At 44.2% G+C, this 25,911-nt stretch overlaps 1 protein-coding gene across 2 annotated transcripts in view; it reads right to left on the bottom strand.

Annotated features, from left to right (window-relative positions):
* Window positions 1-25,911, bottom strand: part of LOC118370746 (catenin alpha-2) — a 724,633-nt gene that overhangs the window by 162,259 nt on the left and 536,463 nt on the right. For both annotated transcript variants that reach the window (XM_052486587.1, XM_052486588.1), the window contains exon 8: window positions 21,636-21,716. In XM_052486587.1, coding sequence (XP_052342547.1) covers window positions 21,636-21,716 — 81 coding nt within the window. The remainder of the gene's footprint in view (window positions 1-21,635; window positions 21,717-25,911) is intronic.

A 25,911-nucleotide genomic window follows, 5' to 3' on the forward strand; every position in this document is an offset into this window, starting at 1 on the left:
TATGCAAATTATAAGGAAGAAAATAGAGAATCCAATTTTGAAAGGGCAAAAAAATCGTTGGAGTGTTTCTGGAGTCGTATTCCCCCACTCCCCCGTCTCCCTTGTGAAGCGCAAGCATTTCGCTACACTCGCAATAACATCTGCTAAACACCTGTATGTGACCAATAACATTTGATTCGATAACGGACCATAAAACGTTACCCCCGGGAGTTTAACTTGTTCAAATGTCACCCCCATCTCCAGTTGAGGTTCCCTGTAGGTCGAAGATGCTTTGAACCAAATACATTCCTTTTGTTTTTTTTAGATGTACTTAAGACCGGCTCTCTGTTCATTACCCCACTCTGACACTGACTGTAACTCCTTGCTATGAGTCTCAGTGAGCTCACTGTGCTGTATGCTGCTGATTTGCAGAGTGGATAACAGACCAATACAAGGAGACTTCTAAACCTCTCTGCCTCTCAGCTAATTTTCCGTTTTCCCTTCCCCACTCAGACCACTCATAGACAGTCCACTTGTTTTGATAAAATGCTTTTTTTTTGCCAATCTTAATGGAAATCTATAACAGTAAGGTACACTACCATGACCAGAAGTATGTGGACACCAGCTCGTCGAACATCTCATTCCAAAATCATGGGCACTAATATGGAGTTGGTCCCCCCTTTGCTACTGCCGCCACTCTTCTGGGAAGGCTTCCCACTAGATGTTGGAGCATTGCTGTGGGCACTTTGCTTTCATTCTGCCACAAGAGCATTAGTGAGGTCGGGCACTGATGCTGTGCGATTAGGCCTAGTTCGCAGTCAGCGTTCTAATTCATCCCAAAGGTGTTCAACGGAGTTGAGGTCAGGGCTCTGTGCAGCTTAAAACCAGATTCGTCCGTCGGACTGCCAGATGGTGAAGAGTGATTCATCACTCCAGAGAACACGTTTCCACTGCTCCAGAGTCCAATGGCGGTGAGCTTTACACCACTCCAGCCGACGTTTGGCATCGCGCATGTTGATCTTAGGCTTGTCAGCAGCCTACCTGAAATGGGTTTCCATTGCTGCTCGGCAATGGAAACCCATTTCATGAAGGTCACGATGAACTGTGATTGTGCTAAGGTTGCTTCCAGAGGCAGTTCGGAATTCGGTAGTGAGAGTTGCAACCGCGTCCAGACCATTTTTACATGCTACACGCTTCAGCACTCAGTTCTGTGAACTTGTGTGGCCTACCACTTCGCGGCTGAGCCGTTGCTGTTCCTAGACATTTCCACTTCACATTAACAGCACTTTGTTAACAGATATTTGATGAACTCACTTGATGGAAAAGTGGCATCCTGTTGTCATGGCACATTGAAAGTCACTAAGCTTTTCTACTGTCACTAGGCCTTTCTACTGCCAATGTTTGTCTATGAAGATTGCATGGTGGTGTGCTCGATTTTAAACACCTGTCAGAAATGGGTTTGGCTGAAATAGCATAATCCACTCATTTGAAGGGGAGTCCACATACTCCTGGTGATGTAGTGTACTTAACTGTACCCAGAAATGATTTGATATTTATATAAAAAATCTGTACTGGGCCTTTAAGGGTGTCGTGGGCTCGTCTATCAGCCTCCCTCCTCCTTCCCTTTCTTATCAGTCCTTTCTGGTGGCAGGCCCGGCTCCCCGTGGTGAAGCCACAAGAACGCCGCCCGTAGAAGCAATGCCACAGGATTATCAGGCAGCGATGGTGCCCAAGCGAGTAGCCGGGGGGAGAGTCAGTGGAGGGCAAAACGACTGCTGACAGCGTCAACGACTGACCGTTTGACACCATACCTGTCACGCTGACTGCAGTGTGGGGGTCATTGTCAGCCAGCTAGATACTGTGACTTGCCACTACGGAAGCATTTGTAAGTTAAACAGCGATCCTATATTATCGACTTGAATCGTCTTTTTGTGCCCATTGTTATCTGTCGGAAGTGAAACACGAACAGAATTACTGATACCAACCTAAATACTAAGTTTGTGCTTGCTACCAGCCGACAGCATTCAAAGATCAACACATACATTGATCTACTGCAGAACACACACGCTTTCGTTTATAGACCACAGTGATTTTGCATTTCTCGTATGGCTTATCAACGCGCCATCTGTCACAATACGAAACAGCTGTTCCTCTGATTCCAATTTCCCTGCACTATAAACAAACAGCAGAATTAATAACCATTATAATGGGTACTGTAGCATTTGTTGCGCTGCCGCCACGGGGGGAGGCCCTGGGATCAGCCGTCAGTCAAGATTGGGAGCGAGCCCCGGTTATGAAGTAACTTGACAACAGGAATTCATAACAAACAGGAGGACAAGGCCAGGAACACATGGCACGTCTCTAGGCAACCCCTGTCCATTAGTAACACACTACTTCTGACCAGAGCCCTATGGGCCCTGGTCAAACTTAAGGCACTATTTAGGGAATAGGCTGTAAATGGGGACGCAGCCTGTGGCGGTAGCTGGCTATCTGAGGAATAGTAATTTCATCGAGCCGAGACAATTGAGGATATTAGCTCGGCGCACAATCAGCCCCTTCTCTTTCCCCAATTAGGGCTATTAATCAACTTTTGGCACAGCTGGGACGCTATTTTTACAGTTTCAGATTCAGCCTCTCTCTCCAACCCTCTCTTTTGTTCTCTTTCGCCCATATTGTCTCTCACTTTGTTTGATCCCTTTGGCCTTAAAGCAGCTATCGGCAGTACCGTGGCATTATTTCTAGTCACAGAAAGGTACTGGCCATAGGGCATTTCGGGCATATGCCAGATGGGCTGGTTCATCTTTAGCCCAGTGGGCCTGTCTAAACATTGCACAGAATTATCTGGCTAATAGTGTGGGCCTCCTTGTGTGACGGTGAATAACCACCTATGGCCTCAGATCTAGCAAATCAAAGCAAATTTGTTCTATGCTTTGTAGACAACAGGTGTAGACTAACAGTGAAATGCTGACTTAGGGGTCTTTTTCAACAATGCAGAGTTAAAGATGAGATAAAACATTTCATAAAACATCAAAACAGTCACACAAGGAATAAATACACACTGAATAACAAATACAAATAATGAGTATTGTTTTGCTGTCTTCGCAACTGTGTTTGTGTGGTTGGACCATGATAGATCCTCTCGACCCGTGCTCTGCCCTCTGTTTTCTGTAGTCCACATTCAGCTCCTTTGTCTTACTGATGTTCAGGGAGAGATTGATGTCCTGGCACCACACTGCCAGGTCTCTGACCTCCTCCATACAGGTTGTCTCATTATCGTCAGTGATCAGGCCTACCACTGTCGTGTCGTCGGCAAACTTAATGATGGTGTTGGAGTCGTGCACGGCCACGCAGTAGTGGGTGAACAGGGAGTACAGGAGGGGACAAAGCACAAACACCTGAGGGGCCCCCGTCTTGACAGTCAGCATGGCGTGTGTGTTGTTGCCTACCCTCACCACCTGGGGGCGGCCCGTCAGGAAGTCCAGGATCCAGAGGATTCAGTTTCAGAGGTGGATGTTCAGTCCCAGCTTCTGATAGGCTAATTGACATAATTTGAGTCAATTGGAAATGTACCTATGGATGTATTCCAAGGCCTACCTTAAAACTCAGTGGCTCTTTGCTTGACATCATGGGTAAATCAAAAGAAATCAGCCAAGACCTCAGAAAAACAATTGTAGACCTTCAGAAGTCTGGTTCATCCTTGGGAGCAAATTCCAAACGCCTCAAGGTACCATGCTCATCTGTACAAACAATAGTATGCAAGTATAAACACCATGGGACCACGCATCCATCATACCGCTCAGGAAGGAGACGCATTCTGTCTCCTAGAGATGAATGAGGAGGCCTACAAATCTGGCTCAGTTACACCAGCTCTGTCAGGAGGAATGGGCCAAAATTCACCCAACTTATTGTGGGAAGCTTGTGGAAGGCCACCCAAAACATTTGACCCAAGTTAAATAATTAAAGGCAATGCTACCAAATACGAATTGAGTGCATGTAAACTTCTGACTCACTGGGAATGTGATGAAAGAAAAAAAAGCTGAAATAAATCATTCTCTCTACTATTATTCTGTCTCTCTACTATTTCCCATTCTGAAAATAAAGTGGTGATGCTAACTGACCTAAAACAGGGAATTTTTACTAGGATTAAATGTCAGGAATTGTGAAAAACTGAGTTTAAATGTATTTGGCTAAATTGTATGTTTATGGGACATATTGGAGTGCCAACAAAGAAGCTCGTCAAAGGTAATGCATATTTTATATTTTATTTCAGCATTTTGTGTAGCGCCTGCTACGCTAGTTATTTTGTTTACAACTGGTTCAGGTGGGTGCATGCTATCAGATAATAGCTTCTCATGCTTTCGCCGAAAAGCATTTTTAAAATCTAGTAGAAGAGTTTGCTCCGACGTCTGACAGAGGCTGGTTGAAGTCACAGCGGATGGAGACCTGTCGTGGTGGTGCGCTGTGTCGACTAAGGATCCAAGCCAGATGGCGAAAGAGGTATTGTGGTAATTTAGTTTTCTATCCGGGAGATGCTCATGACTAGCTTCGGCGCAGGGGAGTTAGCCACTCGGTAGCAGTGGTGATCCGGTGCCAAGGTCCAGAGCTTACGGCAGGGATCCAGTGGAGTATTGTGTTTGGGTGGAGTCCGGGTAAACAACTGAGTAGGCCAGAAGGTGGGCATCAGGGATAGTTTTGGTACTGGGTAACTCGGTGGGTGCTAGCTAGCTGTGAAGATCAGGAGAATGGTCCAGGGATTACGGCAGGAATCCGGTGTTGTAGTGGAGAGACAGTCCGTTACTGGTAGGCTGGCGAGTATTATCCAAGCTAAAAAAAGGGCTGGTACCTGTGCAGAAGGTAAAGGCCGCTAGCAGTGGCTAACAGTGACTAAATAGCTTGTAGCTAATTAGCTGGTTAGCTTCTGATGGCTAGGTGATTCTTGCTATAAGGTCTATCTCATTGTGTGAGGCAGGTTACCGGAAGGTATAATTGAACTAAAATGGAGAAGAGATTGAAAATAAAATTGAAATATATACAAAAAAGACGGAAAAATACAAAAGTACACGAGAGGACGAACAAAACATGTCTGCACTGCTACGCCATCTTGGAATCGAACAAAGAGACATACACCCCCGTTGTTGAGTTTACGAGATGCTGCCGTTCTGTCCTGCCGATGCATTGAAAAACCAGAAATATTTATATTAACCATGTCCTCATGCAGCCATGACATTGTGAAGCATAGGATAATAGTTCTTTAGGTACCATTGGTAGTATAGTCTCGAACAAAGCTCGTCTAGTTTGTTCTCCAGTGATTGTACATTCGCCAATAGATCAGAGGTTAGAGGTGGTTTCTTTACTCTCCACCGGAGTTTCATTAGGGTGCTCGGCTGAGTCATTGACGTAGAATTCTTCATCCAAATCGAGGTTAGTGATCGCTGTTCTGATGTCCAGAAGCTGTTTTCGGGTCATAGGAAACTATGACGAAAACATTATGTACAAAAAACAGTTAAGATCAGTGCAAAAAACACACTAAATAACATCATTGGTCAGGAGCCCGTGAAAAGGCTGCTACCTGTCCCAGCGCCAGTCTACTGTCAACGAAGGGATTGAATGGGTCATTGGTCACACAATATTTTTGGTTAGAGCTACCATGTGTTGTTGAGCAAAATAACTACATACATACATACATACATACATACATACATACATACATACATACATACATACATACATACATACATACATGCATACATGCATACATACATACATACATACATACATACATACATACATATTCAAGTAAATGAAGATAAAGTAAGTTAAATGGCACCCTATTCCCTATTGTGCCACGGTCAAAAGTAGTACACTGTATAGTGAATAGTGAGCCATTTGGGATGCACTCTTTATCCTTCAAAGTCATACTTTAGAAGTTGTCCTCGCCTGTGCTACTCTCAGCCTCTCCGTCTCTTACTGTAGCAAACAGTGAAAGCATTAGCCTGTAAACAAGAACAAGGCCCAGGCAGTCTCTCTCTAGTGGCTTTTAGGCTAGCAGAAAGCGGGCAGGGCCCTGCTTATTCATTCTGGCCCTGCTAATGCCCCATTACCTTTATACAGAACCTTGGCAGGCTGGGTGACCTGTCCGGCTTAACAGAAGGCAAAGCGGGTGGCGCCAAGGTGTTAAGAGCCTTTTTTTTCTCTATTGTGTTACTGACTGTATATTTGTTTATTCAATGTGGAACTCTGTGTTGTTGTATGTATCGAACTGCTGTGCTTTATCTTGGCCTGGTCCCAGTTGTAAATGAGAACTTGTTCTCAACTAGCCTACCTGGTTAAATAAAAAAATAAATACATGTATTGTAATTAACCAGAGCGACTCATCCCCCAAGTCTCCACAAACAGACATGGGTGTAGCCCCAAATGGCACGCTATTGCCGACATAGTGGCATAGTGGCCCATAGCACTTTGGTCAAAAGTACTGCACTATATATGTAACGGCCGTTGTTGGTGGAAGAAGGGGAGGACCAAAGCGCAGCGTGGTATGTGTTCATGATGTAAATATTTAATGAGTCAAACTGAACACTGAAATACAAAACAACAAAGTGAAAGACCGAAACGACAACGAAACAGTCCTGTCTGGTGAAGACACACAACAGAAAATAATCACCCACAACTCAAGGGTGAAAACAGGCTACCTAAGTATGGTTCTCAATCAGGGACAATGATTGACAGCTGCCTCTGATTGAGAACCATACCAGGCCAAACACAGAAATCCCAAATCATAGAAAAAAGAACATAAACTGCCCACCCCAACTCACGCCCTGACCATACTAAAACAAAGACAAAACAAAGGAACGAAGGTCAGAACGTGACACTATAAAGAATATGGTGCCATTTGGAACGCAAACACAGAGTAAGCTTTCACCACGCATGGATGTCTCATCACCATCATTCAATCTCGTTTACAAACCCAATGACATTTGATGACGCATCTCAGATTAACTGGGGCAATGACTTGTTTTCCCAGAACTCTGACAGATACACATGCTGTCAAAGAGAATAAAAATATTGGAGGAGAAGTGAGAGCACTTGTGTTCCAGACGAAGTGTACAAGTGGAGTAGAATAAGAAGAAAAACACAGGGGAAAACCAGATTTGTCTATCCCAAATGGCACTATAGTCCCTATATAGTGCACTAAATGTGTCCTGAGTCCTATGAGCCCTGGTCAAAAGAAAAAGTGGACTAAAAGTGAATAGGGTGCCATTTGGGATGCATTCTTTATTGCACAACGTGTTTTGGCACTGCTGCATTTAGTCTCCGTTTATTGGAATGTCATGAACAATTATTGTTTATGGTCAATTAGATCAACTTCAATACTACAATTCTCCTTTATAGAGTAAGAAATCATCTTATAGATGTTTTGAGTATGGTATGTGAAGACTGCATGTATGATAAACTCAATCCGAATCCACTTCACAGATCTTCATTGCAAAGGGTTCAAACATAGTTTCCCGTACTTGTTCAATGAACCATAAACAATTAATGAACATGCACCTGTGGAACGGTCGTTAAGACACTAACAGCTTGCAGACGGTAGGCAATTAAGGTCACAGTTATGAAATTTTAGAACACTAAAGAGGCCTTTCTACTGACTCTGAAAAACACCAAAAGAAAGATGCCCAGGGTCCCTGCTCATCTGCGTGAACGTGCCTTAGGCATGCTGCAAGGAGGCATGAGGACTGCAGATGCGGCCAGGGTAATAAATTTCAATGTCCATACTGTGAGTCTCCTAAGACAGCGCTACAGGGAGACAGGACGGACAGCTGATCATCCTCGCAGTGACAGACCACGTGTAAAAACACTTGCACAGGATCGGTTAATCCGAGATGGCAACAACAACTGCCCGAGTTATACCAGGAACGCACAATCCCTCCATCAGTGCTCAGACTGTCCACAATAGGCTGAGAGAGGCTGGACTGAGAGCTTGTAGGCCTGTTGTAAGGCAGGTCCTCACCAGACATCACTGGCAACAATGTCGCCAATGGGCACAAACCCACTGTCGCTGGACCAGACAGGACTGGCAAAAAGTGCTCTTCACTGACGAGTCGCAGTTTTGTCTCACCAGGAGTGATGGTTGGATTCGCGATTATTGTCGAAGGAATGAGTGTTACACCGAGGCCTGTACTCTGGAGCGGGATCAATTTGGAGGTAGAGGGTCCGTCATGGTCTGGGGCGGTGTGTCACAGCATCATCAGACTGAGCTTGTTGTCATTGCTGGCAATCTCAATGCTGTGCGTTACAGGGAAGACATCCTCCTCCCTCATGTGGTACCCTTCCTGCAGGCTCATCCTGACATGACCCTCCAACATGACAATGCCACCAGCCATACTGCTCGTTCTGTGTGTGATTTCCTGCAAGACAGGAATGTCAGTGTTGTGCCATGGCCCCCAGATCTCAATCCCATTGAGCACATCTGGGTCCTGTTGGATGGGAGGGTGAGGGCTAGGGCCATTCCCCCCAGAAATGTCCGGGAACTTGCAGGTGTCTTGGTGGAAGAGTGGGGTAACATCTCACAGCAAATCTGGTGCAGTCCATGAGAAGGAGATGCACTGCAGTACTTAATAACCTGTTAGTCCTCTAGGGGCATTATTTCATTTTTGGATAAAAAGACGTGCCCATTTTAACCTGTTAGTCCTATAGGGGCAGTATTTCATTTTTGGATAAAAAGACGTGCCCGTTTTAAGCGCAATATTTTGTCACGAAAAGATGCTCGACTATGCTTGGAATTGATAGTTTTGGAAAATGATTGATTTTCTCTGGTTCTAAAGCATATTTTGAAAATCTGAGACGACAGGATTGTTAAGAAAATGATAAGCTTGAGAGCAGGCATATTTATTTCATTTCATTTGCGATTTTTAGAAATCGCTAACGTTGCGTTATGGTAATGAGCTTGAGGCTGTAGTAACGCGACCGCATGCGGGATGGGGCGGACTATGAGGTTAATGCAGCTGGTGGCCACGCCAGATACTGACTGTTACTTTTGATTTTGACCCCCCCTTTTTCTCAGGGACACATTATTCCATTTCTGTTAGTCACATGTCTCTGGAACTTGTTCAGTTTATGTCTCAGTTTATATATTTACACATGTTAAGTTTGCTGAAAATAAACACAGTTGACAGTGAAAGGACGTTTCTTTATTTGCTGAGTTTATATAAAGCCTTTATACATTGTAGTTCGTTTAAAGTAGAACACTGGTTTTTACAGTAAATTGATTGATTGATTTGTTATAAGGTTTTCAGATCCCCAACTCAGAGGCTAATAAGACACATGCATTTTCATATTCTCTCCGTAATGTTTAGAGTTTGGATTCCAACTCAGGTGAGGCCAGGTCGGATAGGGGTTGAGTACAATATTGCCCGGCGCGTTGACACTAGGTGTGATCGGCCTTGTAACACTGGAACCATTTCATAGTTGTTGAGAGTTGTTCTTGAATGAATTAGAAGTGATGGTTCAGAATTACTGGGTCGAAAATGAAATTGCGGCAGAACTCCCTCGCGCGAGTAAATCAGAGCTATTAAACACTTTTCATTTCCTTTAAACCACTTTACTGTACCATAAAACGTGAGGAGTCACGCAATAAACATCTCACCTCGGTTTAATACCGCGATAGATAATGAAATAAATGTCTTAAAAGGATTAAAAAGTGCATGGCCTTGCAAATCTGTAAACAGCCACCTTATTTTTTGTGTGTGTGTGTGTGTGTGTGTGTGTGTGTGTGTGTGTGTGTGTGTGTGAGATGGGGGGGTCTAACATCTATAATTATAATACACGTGTCGGAGAGAGTTTACTGCTTTCCCAATATTGTTGGAGTAACAAGGCCACAAAAGCACACCCAAGGACGGGGCGCACACTTGGTACAGGGGGAGGCGGGGGTAAAAAGTTGAACAAGGCAGAGAGAGAGAGAGATAGAGAAGGAGGGAAAACGAGGGGGTGGGATGTACGATTGAGTGCCTGATGTAAACCGTGTCCCAGCCGCAGCGATATTTACAACCCTGCGCCAAGGTGTGCACAGGATTTTAAAAGGCGTTTTCTAATTACGTTACTAGGCCCCTGGGGTGCATCCCAAATGGCAGCCTATTCCCTATTGGCCCTGGTCAAAAGTAGTGCACTATGCAAGGAATAGGGTGCCATTTGGGACAGGCACATTGTCTAGCGGAACTGAGTGGCACATTGTGAAGAAAATTTTGAAGAAAATCAAACAGGCGGTCAGGCTGTCATTTTGAACCTGGGTGGGAGGGCGGGTTGCTTTATGTGTTGTTTGCACACACCTTTGATTTACTCAACATTTAATGCACGATCCTGAGTAGGCAATCAAACGTCCCATCTATGCATGTGTGATGAGGGTAAGTTGAGATGCTAAGTGTTTGTTAATGTGTGTACGTGTGTGTGTGTGTGTGTGTATGTATGTGTGTATATATATATATATATACCTCGCTCATCAACTCATCCCTGACCGCTGGCTACGTCCCTTCCGTCTTCAAGAGAGCGAGAGTTGCACCCCTTCTGAAAAAACCTACACTCGATCCCTCCGATGTCAACAACTACAGACCAGTATCCCTTCTTTCTTTTCTCTCCAAAACTCTTGAACGTGCCGTCCTTGGCCAGCTCTCCCGCTATCTCTCTCAGAATGACCTTCTTGATCCAAATCAGTCAGGTTTCAAGACTAGTCATTCAACTGAGACTGCTCTTCTCTGTATCATGGAGGCGCTCCGCACCGCTAAAGCTAACTCTCTCTCCTCTGCTCTCATCCTTCTAGACCTATCGGCTGCCTTCGATACTGTGAACCATCAGATCCTCCTCTCCACCCTCTCCGAGTTGGGCATCTCCGGCGCGGCCCACGCTTGGATTGCGTCCTACCTGACAGGTCGCTCCTACCAGGTGGCGTGGCGAGAATCTGTCTCCCTCACCACGCGCTCTCACCACTGGTGTCCCCAGGGCTCTGTTCTAGGCCCTCTCCTATTCTCGCTATACACCAAGTCACTTGGCTCTGTCATAACCTCACATGGTCTCTCCTATCATTGCTATGCAGACGACACACAATTAATCTTCTCCTTTCCCCCTTCTGATGACCAGGTGGCAATCGCATCTCTGCATGTCTGGCAGACATATCAGTGTGGATGACGGATCACCACCTCAAGCTGAACCTCGGCAAGACGGAGCTGCTCTTCCTCCCGGGAAGGACTGCCCGTTCCATGATCTCGCCATCACGGTTGACAACTCCATTGTGTCCTCCTCCCAGACCGCTAAGAACCTTGGCATGATCCTGGACAACACCCTGTCGTTCTCAACTAACATCAAGGCGGTGGCCCGTTCCTGTAGGTTCATGCTTTACAACATCCGCAGAGTACGACCCTGCCTCACACAGGAAGCGGCGCAGGTCCTAATCCAGGCACTTGTCATCTCCCGTCTGGATTACTGCAACTCGCTGTTGGCTGGGCTCCCTGCCTGTGCCATTAAACCCTACAACTCATCCAGAACGCCGCAGCCCGTCTGGTGTTCAACCTTCCCAAGTTCTCTCACGTCACCCCGCTCCTCCGCTCTCTCCACTGGCTTCCAGTTGAAGCTCGCATCCGCTACAAGACCATGGTGCTTGCCTACGGAGCTGTGAGGGGAACGGCACCTCAGTACCTCCAGGCTCTGATCAGGCCCTACACCCAAACAAGGGCACTGCGTTCATCCACCTTTGGCCTGCTCGCCTCCCTACCACTGAGGAAGTACAGTTCCCGCTCAGCCCAGTCAAAACTGTTCGCTGCTCTGGCCCCCCAATGGTGGAACAAACTCCCTCACGACGCCAGGAGAGCGGAGTCAATCACCACCTTCCGGAGACACCTGAAACCCCACCTCTTTAAGGAATACCTAGGATAGGATAAAGTAATCCTTCTCACCCCCTTAAAAGATTTAGATGCACTATTGTAAAGTGGCTGTTCCACTGGATGTCATAAGGTGAATGCACCAATTTGTAAGTCGCTCTGGATAAGAGCGTCTGCTAAATGACTTAAATGTAAATGTAAAAATGTATAAGGGCCATAGAGTATAAGCAACTGTCTGCAAAATGATTCTCTGGGCCTACATGTTTATATATGATATACTGTATGAGTGTGTGTAAATTACACATATACCACATGTTAGACTTTATGTGTTCTGCGCTCAGAGAAACTGATATGAAACAGGTAGAGAATGAAATGACTATCTGTAGGCCTACATATGTATATGTGATATGTGGTTGGGTGTACTGTATCTCACACACACAGGTGTAGGATCTTAATCGGATCACTCTTTTGATGCTGAGAATTTTCCCGCACCGGTGGAGATGCAGACCAGCTTGGTGATTTTACATACATTCTAGAGCTTGAGGGTTTGAAAATAGTTTCACTATTCGAATAGTATCATACATTGTTGTCGGACGTTCAAAAGACGTGCGTTTATTTTTTTAACGTAAGCGTTTCACCTGAGCACTGCTGCGTGAGGGATAGGCTGCTCTTTTGCTCTATTACTGCAGCTGGGGAAGTTATAAGGGGCGTGTAGCGAGCAGACCGAGGGAAAGAGAGAGACGCCAAGGCAACTCGGCGACAGCCAAGGCTTGCTAACGTGTAGCAGCCGCAATGTTATTTATCATCCCATTTAACGTTAACAGGGCATGTCTTGACCGGAGGAGCCTCGTTAGCTAGCTAAGTTAGCCAGATAGCTGGGCTAATTGAGGCCAAACCCATTCGGATAAAACAACAGCCTACCTGTTGTAGCCTACTCCTTTTAATTTCGCTAACTTGCATTGCATTAGTGAACTCTCACTCCACTTGCTACACATTGAGCCCTCTCTGCCGCTTTGATTGGCCTACATAAACAACAAGTAAAAAACGGGAAGGCTATCGGTTGGCTCCCAGTCTTTTTACGGGGAGCCCCTGCAAGTCATATACAATACATTGAATAGTTTGTTTTATTAAATTAATCAATTGAAATGACATAGTATATCCTTGCATGTAACATTATAACATGGATATTTTCATTTAATTTAGAAAAAGCCTTTTCAGTGTTATAATCGTTTTACAATAGGACTATAATTTAAATACTTGCAAAAAAGAATACTCTGTTCTGTTTATTTTCTATCCTGAAAAACTCCCCACTCCCAAGTGGTTCATGGTTAAAAACACCCCCATAACATAATGCAGCCACCACTATGCTTGAAAATATGAAGAGTGGCACTTAGTTATGTGTGGTATTGGATTTTCCCCAACCATAACACTTTGTATTCAGGGCAAAAAGTGAATCCCTGAGCAGTTTCCTTCCTCTCTGGCAACTGAGTTAGGATGGCCACCTGTATCTTTCTAGACTGGGTGTATTGCTACACCATCAAAAGTGTATTTAATAACTGTGCTCAAAGAGATATTCAAGTTATTTTTTTAAAACCGTCTACCAATAGTTGCCCTTCTTTTCGAGGCACTGGAAATCCTCACTGCTCTTTGAGGTTGAATTTGTGTTTGCAATTCACTGCTCGACTGAGGAGTCTTACAGATAATTGCATGTGTGTGGTACAGAGACGAGGTAGCCATTAAAAAATTACTATGTTAAACACTATTATTGCACACACAGTGTGTATTCCTGACAGCTGTCACTGTCATTGTACTCATTCTCTCTCTGCCATCTCCCGTCTTCACAACGACACAAAGGTGTCAAACGTTGTGTGTGTTTCTGCATTCTAACATGAGATGGCTGCTATACACAAGGGAGTATGACACACACACACACACACACACACACACACACACACACACACACACACACACACACACACACACACACACACACACACACACACACACACACACACACACACACACACACACACACACACACACATACACACACACACACACAAACAAAGTCACTTCACAGGCAAAGCCTCTTTGCTCAGTTCTCCTCCCTCCTGGAAGGCCTAGTGTCTCTTAGCACCATTGAATAGCCTCCTCTGGGGCTGTTGTGACATAATTACTATATCAGACCCGCTGTGTAATTCCTGCCTCTCTGCTCCCGTCTTGCCCTCCCCCTGTCTCCTCCATGGCTCCCCTCTGTCTCCCCTATGTCTCCACTATGTCTCCACTATGTCTCCCCTATGTCTACCCTCTGTCTCCACTATATCTCCTCTATGTCTCCTCTATGTCTCCCCTCTGTCTCCCCTCTGTCTCCTCTATGTCTACCCTCTGTCTCCACTATATCTCCTCTATGTCTCCCCTCTGTCTCCCCTCTGTCTCCACTATATATCCTCTATGTCTCCTCTATGTCTCCCCTCTGTCTCCCCTCTGTCTCCACGATGTCTACCCTCTGTCTCCCCTATGTCACCACTATGTCTCCTCTATGTCTCCCCTATGTCTACCCTCTGTCTCCACTATATCTCCTCTATGTCTCCTCTATGTCTCCCCTCTGTCTCCCCTCTGTCTCCTCTATGTCTACCCTCTGTCTCCTCTATGTCTCCTCTACGTCTACACTATTTATTTATTTTTTCATCTTTATTTAACCAGGTAGGCAAGTTGAGAACAAGTTCTGATTTACAACTGCGACCTGGCCAAGATAAAGCAAAGCAGTTCGACAGATACAACGACACAGAGTTACACATGGAGTAAAACAAACATACAGTCAATAATACAGTAGAAAAATAAGTCTATATACATTATGAGCAAATGAGGTGAGATAAGGGAGGTAAAGGCAAAAAAAGAGGCCATGGTGGCAAAGTAAATACAGTATAGCAAATAAAACACTGGAATGTTAGATTTGCAAGGTAGAGATAGAAATAATGGGGTGCAAAGGAGCAAAATAAATAAATACTGTAGGGGGAGAGGTAGTTGTTTGGGCTATATTATAAAGGGGCTATGTACAGGTGCAGTAATCTGTGAGCTGCTCTGACAGTTGGTGCTTAAAGCTAGTGAGGGAGATAAGTGTTTCCAGTTTCAGAGATTTTTGTAGTTCGTTCCAGTCATTGGCAGCAGAGAACTGGAAGGAGAGGCAGCCAAATGAAGAATTGGTTTTGGGGGTGACCAGAGAGAGATACCTGCTGGAGCGTGTGCTACAGGTGGGAGATGCTATGGTGACCAGCGAGCTGAGATAAAGAGGGACTTTAACTAGCAGGGTCTTATAGATGACCTGGAGACAGTGGGTTTGGCGACAAGTATGAAGCGAAGGCCAGACAACGAGAGCGTACAGGTCACAGTGGTATATGGCTTTGGTGACAAAACAGATAATAATAATAATATAATAATATATGCCATTTAGCAGATGCTTTTATCCAAAGCGACTTACAGTCATGTGTGCATACATTCTACGTATGGGTGGTCCCGGGAATCGAACCCACTACCCTGGCGTTACAAGCGCCATGCTCTACCAACTGTGCTACAGAAGGACCACAGATGGCACTGTGATAGACTGCATCCAATTTATTGAGTAGGGTATTAGAGGCTATTTTGTAAATGACATCGCCGAAGTCGAGGATCGGTAGGATGGTCAGTTTTACAAGGGTATGTTTGGCAGCATGAGTGAAGGATGCTTTATTGCGAAATAGGAAGTCAATTCTAGATTTAACTTTGGATTGGAGATGTTTGATGTGAGTCTGGGGAAGGAGAGTTTACAGTCTAACCAGACACCCAGGTGTTTGTAGTTGTCCACATATTCTAAGTCAGAACCGTCCAGACTAGTGATGTTGGACAGGAAGGGCAGGTGCAGGCAGCGATCGGTTGAAGAGCAATTGGAGGCCACGGAAGGAGAGTTGTATGGCATTGAAGCTAACCTGGAGGGTTGTTAACACAGTGTCCAAAGAAGGGCCAGAAGTATACAGAATGGTGTCGTCTGTGTAGAGGTGGATCAGAGACTCACCAACAGCAAGAGCGACACTATGTCTCCCCTCTGTCTCCTCTATGTCTACCTTTTGTCTACTCCATGTCTCCTCTCTGGCTCCCCTCTGTCTCCTCTATATCTACCTTCTGTCTCCTCTATGTCTACCTTTTGTCTACTCCATGTCTCCTCTCTGGCTCCCCTCTGTCTCCTCTATGTCTACCTTCCGTCTCCTCTATGTCTCCTCTATGTCTACCCTCTGTCACCTCTATGTCTCCCCTCTGTCTCCACTCTGTCTCCTCTATGTCTACCCTCTGTCTCCTCTATGTCTACCCTCTGTCTCCTCTATGTCTACCCTCTGTCACCTCTATGTCTACCTTCTGTCTCCTCTATGTCTCCTCTATGTCTACCTTCTGTCTCCTCTATGTCTCCTCTATGTCTACCTTCTGTCTCCTCTATGTCTCCTCTATGTCTACCTTCTGTCTCCCCTCTGTCTCCTCTATGTCTACCTTCTGTCTCCCCTCTGTCTCCTCTATGTCTACCTTCTGTCTCCTCTATGTCTCCTCTGTCTCCACTCTCTCTCCACTCTGTCGCCACTCTGTCTCCACTCTCTCTCCACTCTGTCTCCACTCCTCTACATCGAACACCAAATGTTTTGGGACAGTGAATTTTTTGTTTGTTATTTTGGCTCTGTACTGGAGCACTTTAGATTTTAAATGGCACAACAACTATGGGGGTTAAATAGCAGACTGTCAGCATTCATTTTAGGATATTTTCATTCATATCGGGTAAACCATTTAGAAATTACAGCACTTTTTGTAGTCCCCCATCTTAGGGGAGCAAAAGTATTTTGTCCCAAATGTATAGCATGCAATGACTACAGTACATCAAGCTTGTGACTCTACAATGTTGTTGGATGCATTTGCTGTTTGCTTTGGTTGAGTTTCAGGTTATTTTGTGCCCAATAGAAATTAATGGTAAATGTATCATTTTGGAGTCACTTTTATTGCAAATAATAAAATAATTGAGACTCCGGGACGCTGGCCTTCTAGGCAGAGTTGCAAAGAAAAAGCCATATCTCAGACTGGCCAATACAAAGAAAAGATTAAGATGGGCAAAATAACACAGACACTGGACAGAGGGGAGGCCAGCATCCCAGAGTCGCCTCTTCATTGTTGACGTTGAGACTGGGGTTTTGCGGGTACTTTTTAACGAAGCTGCCAGTTGAGGACTTGTGAGGCGTCTGTTTCTCAAACTAGACACTCTAATGTACCTGTTCTCTTGCTCAGTTATGCACAACTTCAGTATTACCTACCACAGGCTAAATAAAGGTTTTTATTATTTTATTTTATTATTTTGCTCTTACTGTAGTAGTGTAGCCCACTCCCAACCGATCACATTGTACAGCACCTGAGTGGTGCAACGGTCTAAGCAGTGCAACTGTATTGCTTCAGATGCTGGTTCTGTATTGCTTCAGATGCTGGTTCAATACCTGTGCCGTCCTTGACTGGGAGACCCATAAGATGACAGTAGGTTTTTAGGTTTCTCTCCCTCTAAAACCAGAAATAATTCGAAATAACAAACTGGCTTTGTTTACAAATTAGTAACAATGTCTCACCCCATGTTCAAGAATGGCCCTTTTCTCGCTCATTTTCCGTTATTTGAAAACAAAATAATCTAAACAAAGCCATTATTATTATTAATTTAGAATGATATAAAAGCCCCTTGGATATTCTCACAGATATATTATTAACCCGGTTATTCGCAAGACTATATGTTGATCGTGGCTCCCGATTTGTGCACAATGGGATTGCCCAGCAGTTCTCCAGCTATATCCAAAAAGCGTGCGAGGTTCAAGGCACGAGGGCAGGGGGCATGGAATGGAATGCAGAGCCGCGCACAGAAGACGGACCTAGCGCTAAGGAAATGGAGGAGGAGGAAGGGGGAGGAGCTCTGTGCTACCCCGCCACACTGGGTAGCACAGAGCAACACTTTAAGGGGCATTGCACTAATAATGGATCTGACTAGGGAAACATTCCCACTGTTTTTAGTGCCAGTTGTGATTGGTTGCAATTTCAGTTTATTCCACCAGAAAAGACAAAACAAATAATACAACAAAAAGTATTATTATTATGTATCACATCCGACCGTGATTGGGATGCAGGTTCGATTCCCGTGCCGGCTGCCACTGGGAGACCCTGGGTGACCCATTTTGGTTTTAATTTAGAATCCTCCAATCCTCTATATGTAATTATTGGCGGAGAGTCACGTCATATTTTTTTCCGATATACTGTAGGCCTACCGTAGGCGACATGAGTCTCACTAGTGTTGAGTAATGTGCTGTTACGTGGTGTAGGTCTTATTTATTTAAAGAACATATTGAAGTTAGAAGCAATAGCCGACAACTATTTTAGCACCGTTTCACACTGCTCTGAGACAAGCATGGGGACTGCTCTTGATAAATCAATGAGATTTTTATTTTGACTGAATCTCCATTTGGGTATTGGTTTGACTACAATTATTGTGTAGAAATGTCATGCTCTTAGTGTAACCTTTATTTAACTAGGCAAGACAGTTAAGAATAAATTCTTATTTACAAGGACAGCCTAAATTGAAAACCTAAAAAAAAAAAGTGCTATATACACAAACATCTGCCACAATAATCATATTACTTATTACTTATTCCCCGTCGGGGAATTGAACCACGGTCTCCCGCGTGCCCGCAAGTACTGTAGCCTACTCCCGACCGTCACGTTGTACAGCACCATATTATCCATTTCATCCTAACGGTAACCGAGCGGGTTTTTAGTTGTTCTTGGAACAGAAACACCATAATATTAATCAAATTAATTAACTTCGTCGAGATAGGGGGCGCTCTTTTAATTTTTGGATAAAAAACGTTCCCGTTTTAAACAAGATATTTTGTCACGAAAAGATGCTCGACTATGCATGTAATTGACAGCTTTGGAAAGAAAAAATTCTGATGTTTCCAAAACTACAAAGATATTATCTGTGAGTGTCCCAGAACTAATGCTTCAGGCGAAACCAAGGTGAAGTTTCATACAGGAAATGCCCCAGATTCTGAAGGCGCTGTGTTCCAATGTCTCCTTATATGGCTGTGAATGCGCCAGGAATGAGCCTGCCCTTTCTCTCGTTTCCCAAGGTGTCTGCAGCATTGTGACGTATTTGTAGGCATATCATTGGAAGATTGACCATAAGAGACTACATTTACCAGGTGTCCGCCCGGTTTTCGTGTTTCGAAATTATTGCGTAATCTCCAGGTCCATGCGCGTTCCATTTCTTCAGAGGATTAACTAAACTGCCACGAATTACTTATCATCGAATAGATATGTGAAAAACACCTTGAGGATTGATTCTAAACAACGTTTGTCATGTTTCTGTCGATATTATGGAGTTAATTTGGAAAAAAGTTCGCGTTTTAATGACTTAATTTTAGTTTTTTTTCTTACCCAAACGTGATGAAGAAAACGGAGCGATTTGTCTACACAAATAATATTTTTGTAAAAACTGAACATTTGCTATCTAACTGAGAGTCTCCTCATTGAAAACATCTGAAGTTCTTCAAAGGTAAATTATTTTATTTGAATGCTTTTCTTGTTTTTGTGAAAATGTTGCATGCTGAATGCTAGGCTAAATGCTATGCTAGGCTATCAATACTCTTACACAAATGCTTGTTTAGCTATGGTTCAAAAGCATATTTTGAAAATCTGAGATGACAGTGTTGTTAAGCAACATTTCTTAAAATCAGTTCCATATATATATTATGTTCTTACAAAAAAGGTTTTAAATTCTCTCGTACAGCCACTATTGAAGGATATCAAATGCTTCTCAAAGATGCCCTCTGGTGGTCAAACTAGCACTAACTAGCATTAATGGTACCAGTGGTTGGCACTTAAATAACATGCCACAGAATACGCTGCAACTTTTAAAGGAGAAACCACTGTATGTCTCTTATATGTTCCCTTTGTCTCCTCTCTGTTTCTTCTATGTCTGACTATATAGTACATTGAGTACATATAGTACATAAGACCATGTTCAGTCTATGTTGAGCAATCTCTGTTTTCAGTTAATTGGTTATTAGACCAATATTTAAGTTATTAATGGCTGTGGTACTATAGGTCATTGCTATTTTAAAGATATACCGTAACATGGAACCCAAACTGCCTGCGGGCGTGCGCCATCGTGCGCCATCGTGCATAAATGTATTTTGTCCCCCCACACCAAACGTGATCACGACACGCAGGTTAAAATATCAAAACAAACTCTGAACCAATTATATTAATTTGGGGACAGGTCGAAAAGCATTCAACATTTATGGCAATTTAGCTAGCTAGCTTTCTGTTGCTAGCTAATTTGTCCTGGGATATAAACATTGAGTTGTTATATTATCTGAAATGCTGAAGGTCCTCTACTCTACCAATTAATCCAGAAACTGTTTCTTGTCATCTCTCCTCCTTCTAGGCTTTTTCTTCTCTTGACTTTACATTGCAATTGGCAACTTTCATGAATTAGGTGCATTACCGCCACTGGCCTCGTTTGTCTTTCAGGTACCTGCTTATATAAACCAATGATGAGATGGGAGAGGCAGGACTTGCAGCGCGATCTGCATCAGAAATAGAACTGACTTCTATTTTAGCTCTTGGCAACGCAGACGCTCGTTGTCGCGCGCGAGCAGTGTGGGAACAATAATTGAACAATATAGATTTCTACATTTATTTTTGCAACGCGATGCAACACGATTTTTGCACACGATGCGAGCGGTGTAGTCAGCCTTTAAGATGAACACTTGTTTGGCATCTAAATGCTGTGCAACAGAGCAGGTGAACTACACCTCTTAATAAAAGTGAATGAATAGCTTTTAGGTCACTGTGACTACCAGTCGCCTACCATCACCTGCATTTTTCTATGAATTATACAGTACAACAACAAAAAAACATATTTTCATGGGTAGAGAGGGAGGGAGGCAAAATGAGATTGCCTTCCCAAAGAAATCAATTTTACTTTTGATTACTATAACAAGATGTAACACTACATGAAGTGTCTCCTTTTGGGCCACTAATGGAGAGGAGCATTGCAATTTGGGAGAAAGTAATAGCTCCGAGCTCTCAGCCTCTATACTCCCCGGGATTCATGAAATCAAGTGTATACGTGTAAAGATCGGGTCGATAGATTTCAATGACAGAAACACATTTGGCTCTTTAGCTCGGTGTTTGTAAAGTGAATAGCAGTCTATGCAGGATGGAGAGTCAGTCAGTGCAATGTGTAAGTGCAGACCCAGAATCAGGTATTATGGAGGGTTTGGCCATCATATAACCATTTATGTCAGATTTGGGTTCAGCCTAAATTGGCCAAACTCTCTCCATGTATAGTATGATTGCCTTTCAGTGAAAATATGGTGTGTCTATTATAGCCAATCATGTCAGGTGTTGTTTGAAGCCAAGTTGGCCACACTGTCCATATAAATTGCATTGGAGCACAAAAATGGCATCTTTAGCCAATTAAGTCCGGTTTCAGTTGGAACTGAGCTGGCTAAACTATGTTCATGATACGATTGCCTTGGACTGCAAAAATGTCCTCTTTTTATCCAGTCATGTCCGGTTTGTGTTGGAACAGAGTTGGCCAGACTGTCCCTGTACGATTGCCTTTTTAGTGTACATATGGCGTCTATAGCTAATCATGTAAGGATTCGTTTGGGACCAGTTTGGCCAAACTCTTTGGTGCAAACATGGCGTCCATCAAACTCAGCTTTGGACACTGTGACCCACCTGTCTGCGCAGATCCCTGGTCTTCTTGGTCATCTTGTCGATGGCAGAGTTCAGCGGGTCTCCTTTCTCTTTCCTGCCAGTCTGTAGAGAGAGGTAGAGGGGAACACAGAGACACAGTGTTACCTGTGTAACATCACTAATTCATTATCACACACACACACACACACACACACACACACACACACACACACACACACACACACACACACACACACACACACACACACACACACACACACACACACACACACACACACACACACACACACACACACACACACACACACACACAAAACAAATGCTCACATCAAAAAGCGCTTTATGCTTGTACTCCACTACAGGAGGGAATGGGAGCACAAAGGTTTGTACTGCAGTTAAAAGGGATTAGAGGAGGGGAATCATTCCTGGAATACTCTCTGCCTCCGCTTTCTCATAAGTGTCTTTGGATGTTCAAGATGTAAGAGAAAGTCGCAGGGCTGGATAAAATAAGAACTTGAGGCTACTGCAATACACACCGATTGAGGAGAGTACTGAGCAAATAAGATGGTGGTGACAGACATCAGATGAAGACGACTTGCAGGGGAACTGCGGAACCGTTTCGGAGAAATTCCTTCAAGCATGAAACCAAGTAAAGCAAGTGAAGTGCTGTGGGCTTTGGAGGTACACACGCAATTGTAACTAGGTAGGTTTCTGAACATGCTAACTAGGCCACTTGGACTTAAAGCTCCCAACAAATGATGCCCGTTGTTGTTAGTGAATGAGTGACTAAAAATACAAAAATATAGCTTCTTTCTCAAGGGTCTTTAGCTGTCATCGAATAAAACCCCATTTTGTTAGTGAGTAAGCAACTAGAAAGACAAAACAGAGAGAGAGAGAGAGGGGTCAATATGAGACCTTGTCTTGTTGGAGAACAATTAGGAGTTTCTGTGGTGTTAGCGGCAGCTAGCCCTTCTTTCTGCCCCCTCTTCCCTCAGGCCATTTTAGACAGCCCGCAGCTGGTTGCAGTCACAAGTGTCACCTCACGCTAAATGACAATAACATCTCTCTCTCCCTTTCTCTCTCCCTCTCTCTCTCCCTGTCTTTCACATACCTTTTCGCTATCTCTCTCTCTCCAAAAATTGAAAAATGAAGTGGTGTCCATTAAATATTGATGGCACACCAAAGGCGAGCGATGTTCCATTTCAAGCGACACGGGGGCTGCAGTAACGTAGGTGAGATTCCATCTATTGTCTCAGGGATCGACGAGGAGGGGGGGGGGGGCAAACGGGGGACAGGTGACATGCAGCGTTCCCTAGGGGGCCTGGGAAATGGACTTGGGCATGCCGGGCCGGTCGGTTGGCTGGTTGGCGGTTGAATGCATTGTCATGCCTCAAGCTGCGAGCAGTTAATAGGTATAAAACAGATATATAAAAATCCATTACTGCCTGATGGAATCAAAGGAGAATCACTGCCAGAGAGAAGGATAAACAATTGATTGTTTATGGGCTACGGCGAGCGTAAATAATGCTGAAGCTGAGACTGATATTCCAAAGCATTCTATTAATTACCTTAGTCGACTCCCTTTCATTTTCGCAGTGACCCCTTTGGAGCGTATGGGGTCCCATTTGGAGGCCTATGATGATGAAAGCGGAGATAACCTTTACGTCGGGGGCTGCCATTAAATATGACATACAGATGCTATCATTAATGTTGTGTTATGAACTTGTTCTGGATGATTTAATAGGGTGATTAGGGTGGGCGATGAGGCGGCTTGATTCCCACGGGCCGGGGTTAGATGTCAGGGGTTAGGGATCGCACACAGCTACACTTCTTAACCTCTTCTCAGACAGGCGGGAGGGATGGACGGAGAGGAGAAGAGAGAATGAGAGGGGAGTAAAGATGACAGAAAAGGGAGACGAAGAGAACGAGAGATAAATCAATGGCACAATATATGGCAAAAATGAAGATGAGTGAATGTAAAAAAAGAGGGAGAGACACAGAGATGAGGGGAGCGAAGAATTGGGTATACGGTATGTAGGGGACCTAAATAGAATCCTTGAATCCTTGAACATATGGGGGGACGTAAGAAGGCGGGTTTAAACAAACACCCTTTAACAAACTCTGTTCGCGGCATTCAACATGAATTCAGTTACAACCAGGTGCTGGCTACACTGACGGTTCGGTCCATTAGAAGTTGTCTCTTACCGCAATACCTAAGCGCATCAAAGATCCAAATCAACAGATTGTACAGAGACGCCGATGATACACCAGTCAAAGCAACAGTAGAGCATCCAAAATTAATTGCCCGGTTGCCATAGCAACCCCGTTTCACTTCCACCCTACAGTGGAGTGTGTTAACATCATTATCTTGGTGGGAAGAGAGAACAACCTAACATTTACAGACGTAGGATCTGAATTTGATCACACTTTTGGTCGCTGAGAATCTTCCTGCACAGAAGGAAATGCAAACGTGTAGTTTATTCGAGATTTACAAAGGCTTCTAAAGTTTGTGATGCCAAACTTGACTTTCCCCAATGAACAATGTATCAGCCTCTACAATAATGTCCATTAATTAGAATCCACATAATAATTCACATTTCCTGTTGCCGAAGGATAATATCGCTGCTGTAGCAAACTGGCTCAAATTAAGACCCTACATCTGTACATGCTCTCCCATCCTAGCCTAGCAAAGAAGCAGTATAATACTAATATGAAGGCTAGTGTAGATACTGGACATGCCAACGAGTGGTACGGATGATCATTTACGGTTAGACCTGTCTTGGATGTGAACACCATATCCTCATTGTGTCACTATGGGAGCGTTTCACAGGTCTCGTCCACTCTATTACAGAGCCGTCGCAAGACTACAGCCACTCCGTTATACAGCGCTAGATACGGGAGACAATGGTGAGCCTTATGGCCTCCGATGTGACGTTCCCCATATTACAGGCCTACATATCGTTGTGTATGTCCTTGGCTAGATATCATTTCAGTCTTGTTGGAGTGTTCATCGTTTGCTTTCCAATATGGGACCTGGTGCTGCTGTACAGCTTAAATTACACTTGAAGAAATGTTTGATTGAATATCGAAAGGTCCCAAATGACACACTATTCCCAATATATTGCAATACTTTTAACCCCCGTCTCTGTTGACTGAACTATAGATTTCTTAAAGGAGATGATGTGCTAAGGAGGATGCATGTGTCGTGTTACCATTCTCCTTATGACGTTTACCTGACGTCTATTTGTCTATTTCGTGCCCCAATCCGAATTCAGATCAGACCTCTCCGACTCCCTTCCTTCCTTCTTTCATTCTTTTGTTTATTTTTTATTTTTTTGGGGGGGGGGGGTCGTTCTCTGTGCATGGTGCCTCGATGGTTCTGTCACTCTCAATGTGTTTGTCACCGCAAGGGCTATAAACATTATTGTTTCCCATTAGGCCTGAAATTGCTTCCCATCAAAACAAGACACACAAAAAATTGCGAGAGGGGAATGCCCCCAAACAGATCACACTAAACGGCGATGGCCCCCCTCTTTAAAATCACGCCTCCACCGCCCGAGAGCATTCTCTGGCCAATCATAGCAATTTAAACGGTGTCCGGGCCCCTAGAGCCCCTCTGTCTGTCCACATGGGCTTATTTGGGTCCCTGGGAGAAGTAGGCCCAGGCGAAGGTCATGACCCAAGGGTTATACACTCCAATAGATCTATTAAAGAGCAGGAACAACTTCCTGTCCAATATAACAACCAATCAGAGACCTCTATTTACGGACATGTAACAATGGAGTGATGAGCTACTTTAAGTGACAGCCTTAAGAGTTGGCAAGACAGCACACACGGATCTAGGATCAGGCTAACGGAGTGGACTGTTCAGCCTAGCATTTTCTTACCTTCATCATGAGGGTTTATTCAAGTGACACTCTTGTCCTGTTTTTTATTATTGTTACTGTTTCGAAATATTGTCTGGTCTGGTTCAAGAGGAGTGAGATCTCGACAGACACTTAGTATATGGGTTTATGGGGAGACTTGAATAGGTCCCCCTTGTAAAAGAGACGTGGTCTCAATGGGAATAACCGGTATAAATAAAGAGATGAAAACACTGCGATTGAGATCGATGACAACCCATGGTAAGCAAACGTCTTTGTATGCAGTGAGTGTCAATGACTGAATGGGAACACTACACGACGTCTACATCCCTAGGCCTATTTGGGGCCACGGCCAGGTGTAATTGTTCTGGCCTCTGAAAGAGAATGAGAAAACAGGAAGCCCATTGAAATAGATATGATTCCTCCCATTCATG

The sequence above is a fragment of the Oncorhynchus keta genome, chromosome 29 (genome assembly GCF_023373465.1).
Source record: "Oncorhynchus keta strain PuntledgeMale-10-30-2019 chromosome 29, Oket_V2, whole genome shotgun sequence".
Classification (NCBI taxonomy): Eukaryota; Metazoa; Chordata; class Actinopteri; order Salmoniformes; family Salmonidae; genus Oncorhynchus; species Oncorhynchus keta.